At 63.3% G+C, this 2,105-nt stretch overlaps 1 protein-coding gene across 1 annotated transcript in view; it reads left to right on the top strand.

Moving 5' to 3' along the window:
* The window catches only part of PPP1R12C (protein phosphatase 1 regulatory subunit 12C), a 20,731-nt gene that overhangs the window by 16,058 nt on the left and 2,568 nt on the right, over positions 1-2,105 (top strand). The window contains exons 10-14 of the mRNA XM_040465200.1: positions 175-248; positions 505-663; positions 746-813; positions 1,419-1,553; positions 1,798-1,888. Of these exons, the coding sequence (XP_040321134.1) occupies positions 175-248; positions 505-663; positions 746-813; positions 1,419-1,553; positions 1,798-1,888 (527 nt within the window). The remainder of the gene's footprint in view (positions 1-174; positions 249-504; positions 664-745; positions 814-1,418; positions 1,554-1,797; positions 1,889-2,105) is intronic.

Consider the following 2,105-nt stretch of genomic DNA (forward strand, 5'->3'; position numbering starts at 1 on the left):
GGTCTGAGTGAGGAGGGAGCTGGGAGTTGGACTCCTGGGTCTGAGGGTTGAAGGGCTGAGGCCACGACTCATGGGTCTGAGGGAGGAGGGGCTGGGAGGTCTGGGTCCCTGGGCCTGAGGGAGGAGGGGCCGGTTCTGACAGGCACCTGGCATCTCCGTTTTCCCGCACCGTAGAGCCACCCTCCACAGAATCCAGAACTCTCAACGGAGTGTCTTCTCCACCACCCGCTAGCCCTCAGAGCCCCATGGTGAGTTTGGATGCCCTAGAGGTCATACTATTTGGGGAGGGAGGGGAGAGATGTCATGAGTCTGTAGACCTCTTTTCAGGGTATGTAAGGTGAAGATGACAGTTTCCAGGATCTTCCAGAACAACCGATTGCTTTTTTTCTGGCTGCATCTGCCCCGGGGGCTGATGGGAATAGTGGTTTGTTGTGGTCCTTCTGGGGGCGACACTTGAAGTGGCCGAGAAGGGTCCTTTCTCCCTGAGGCTGTTCTCTTCTCCAGCCCCCAGAAGAGGCCCCCTTCTCCAGGCGCTTTGGCCTCCAGAAGACGGGAAGCTCTGGTGCCCTGGGTCCCACAGACAGGCGGGGGGCCGAGGGCACCCCTGGGGCTGGGTTGCAGCGCTCAGCCTCGTCCTCTCGGCTGGAAGGGACCTCCCCGCAGGTGAGTGGGGTGAGGGGCGGGGGCGGGGGCCAGGCCCACCTCGGTGAGGAGAATGTCCTCCTCTGGTCTTCTCTTCCCGCAGGCTGAGGAGCCCCGCCTCGCCAGAGTTATGCCCACCCCCTCCCGTAAGGTGCCGGAGCCCTGTGCCCTGTGAGTGCCAGTCAGGGGCCTGGGCCTTTCCGGGTGGGAGGCAGGTCGGGTCCCAACTTGTCAGCTTGATCCCGAGCAAGTGCTTTTGCCCTCTGGGGTCTCTGCCCCGACCGCCCTCTGCCTCAGTTTTCGTCGTGGCGCGTCAAATAAAAGCTCACAGCTAAGCTTCCAGGGTCGCGGGGGCCTCCCGTTGCCTCGGTCCCCACCTCCCACCCCGTCCCTTTTGACGCAGTCACACTGCTGCCCCAGGGCCTCTGCTCTGCACCACCCCCACCCCGGCTTGCTTCCTCCCTTCCTCGGGTCTGTGTATGAGCGTCACCTTGTCTGTGAGGCCCGCTCGGACCTCGCGCCCCTGCTGCCGCAGTGTCCGGACACGCACACCCTCCCACCTGCTGTCAGGCGCGCGCTTTCCTCCCAAGCACTTTAGCCTTCTGGCCTGTTCTGTGATGGGCTCCTCTCGCGCTTGTTGGTTCTGCGTCTCTGCCGCACACATTTGACTCACTGGGGCAGAGATCATTCTTTTTGTTGCTCGGTGTGGCATATCCAGCACCTGCCGCGTAACTTGAGCTTGAGTAACGGTATTTGCTGAATGAATGACTTCTCAGGTCTGAGATCTCCAGGCATCCTCCCTCGGATGATCCCACTCCTCCCTCCAGAATTCTGGGGCCCGACTCCCCGGTGAGGCCAAATGTCCCTGCGGCCCCCACGGCGCCCCCAGCCGACTCCCGGGACCGGCGGAGGTAAAGAGGCTGTGGGGGACGGCGGGGGTGGGGGGAAGGAAGCCTCTTTCTCTCCATCAGGGAGACGCTGTGTGGCCCAGGAGGCCCCAGGGCCTCGGGCAGCGCTCCCAAGGGGGAGGTTGTCCCAGGGTCTGCTGGGAGTTGATGTTCTCTGGCAGAACTTCCCTTCCCTGAAAAGTGTTAGCCGTGGGACGGGAACAGGACCCAAAGGAACCCTTACTGAGGTTGGGAACCTTTCACTCAGGTCCTACCAGATGCCTGTGCGGGATGAGGAGTCTGAATCTCAGCGGAAGGCTCGCTCTCGGCTCATGCGTCAGTCTCGGAGGTCCACACAGGTGTGGGGGTGGGCAGGGGGGCTGGGCTCCTCTGGGTCTGAGGGAGGAGGGGCTGGGGGCAGGACTTCTGGGTCTGAGGGAGGAGGTCCTGGGGGCCAGGACTCCTGGGACTGAGGGGGGAAGGGGCTGGGGTAGGACTTCTGGGTCTGAGGGAGGAGGGGACTGGAGGCCTGGACTCCTGGGTCTGAGGGAGGAGGGGGCTGGGGGGCAGGACTCC

The sequence above is a fragment of the Herpailurus yagouaroundi genome, unplaced genomic scaffold (assembly GCF_014898765.1).
Source record: "Herpailurus yagouaroundi ecotype Mexico unplaced genomic scaffold, PumYag 557, whole genome shotgun sequence".
Classification (NCBI taxonomy): domain Eukaryota; kingdom Metazoa; phylum Chordata; class Mammalia; order Carnivora; family Felidae; genus Herpailurus; species Herpailurus yagouaroundi.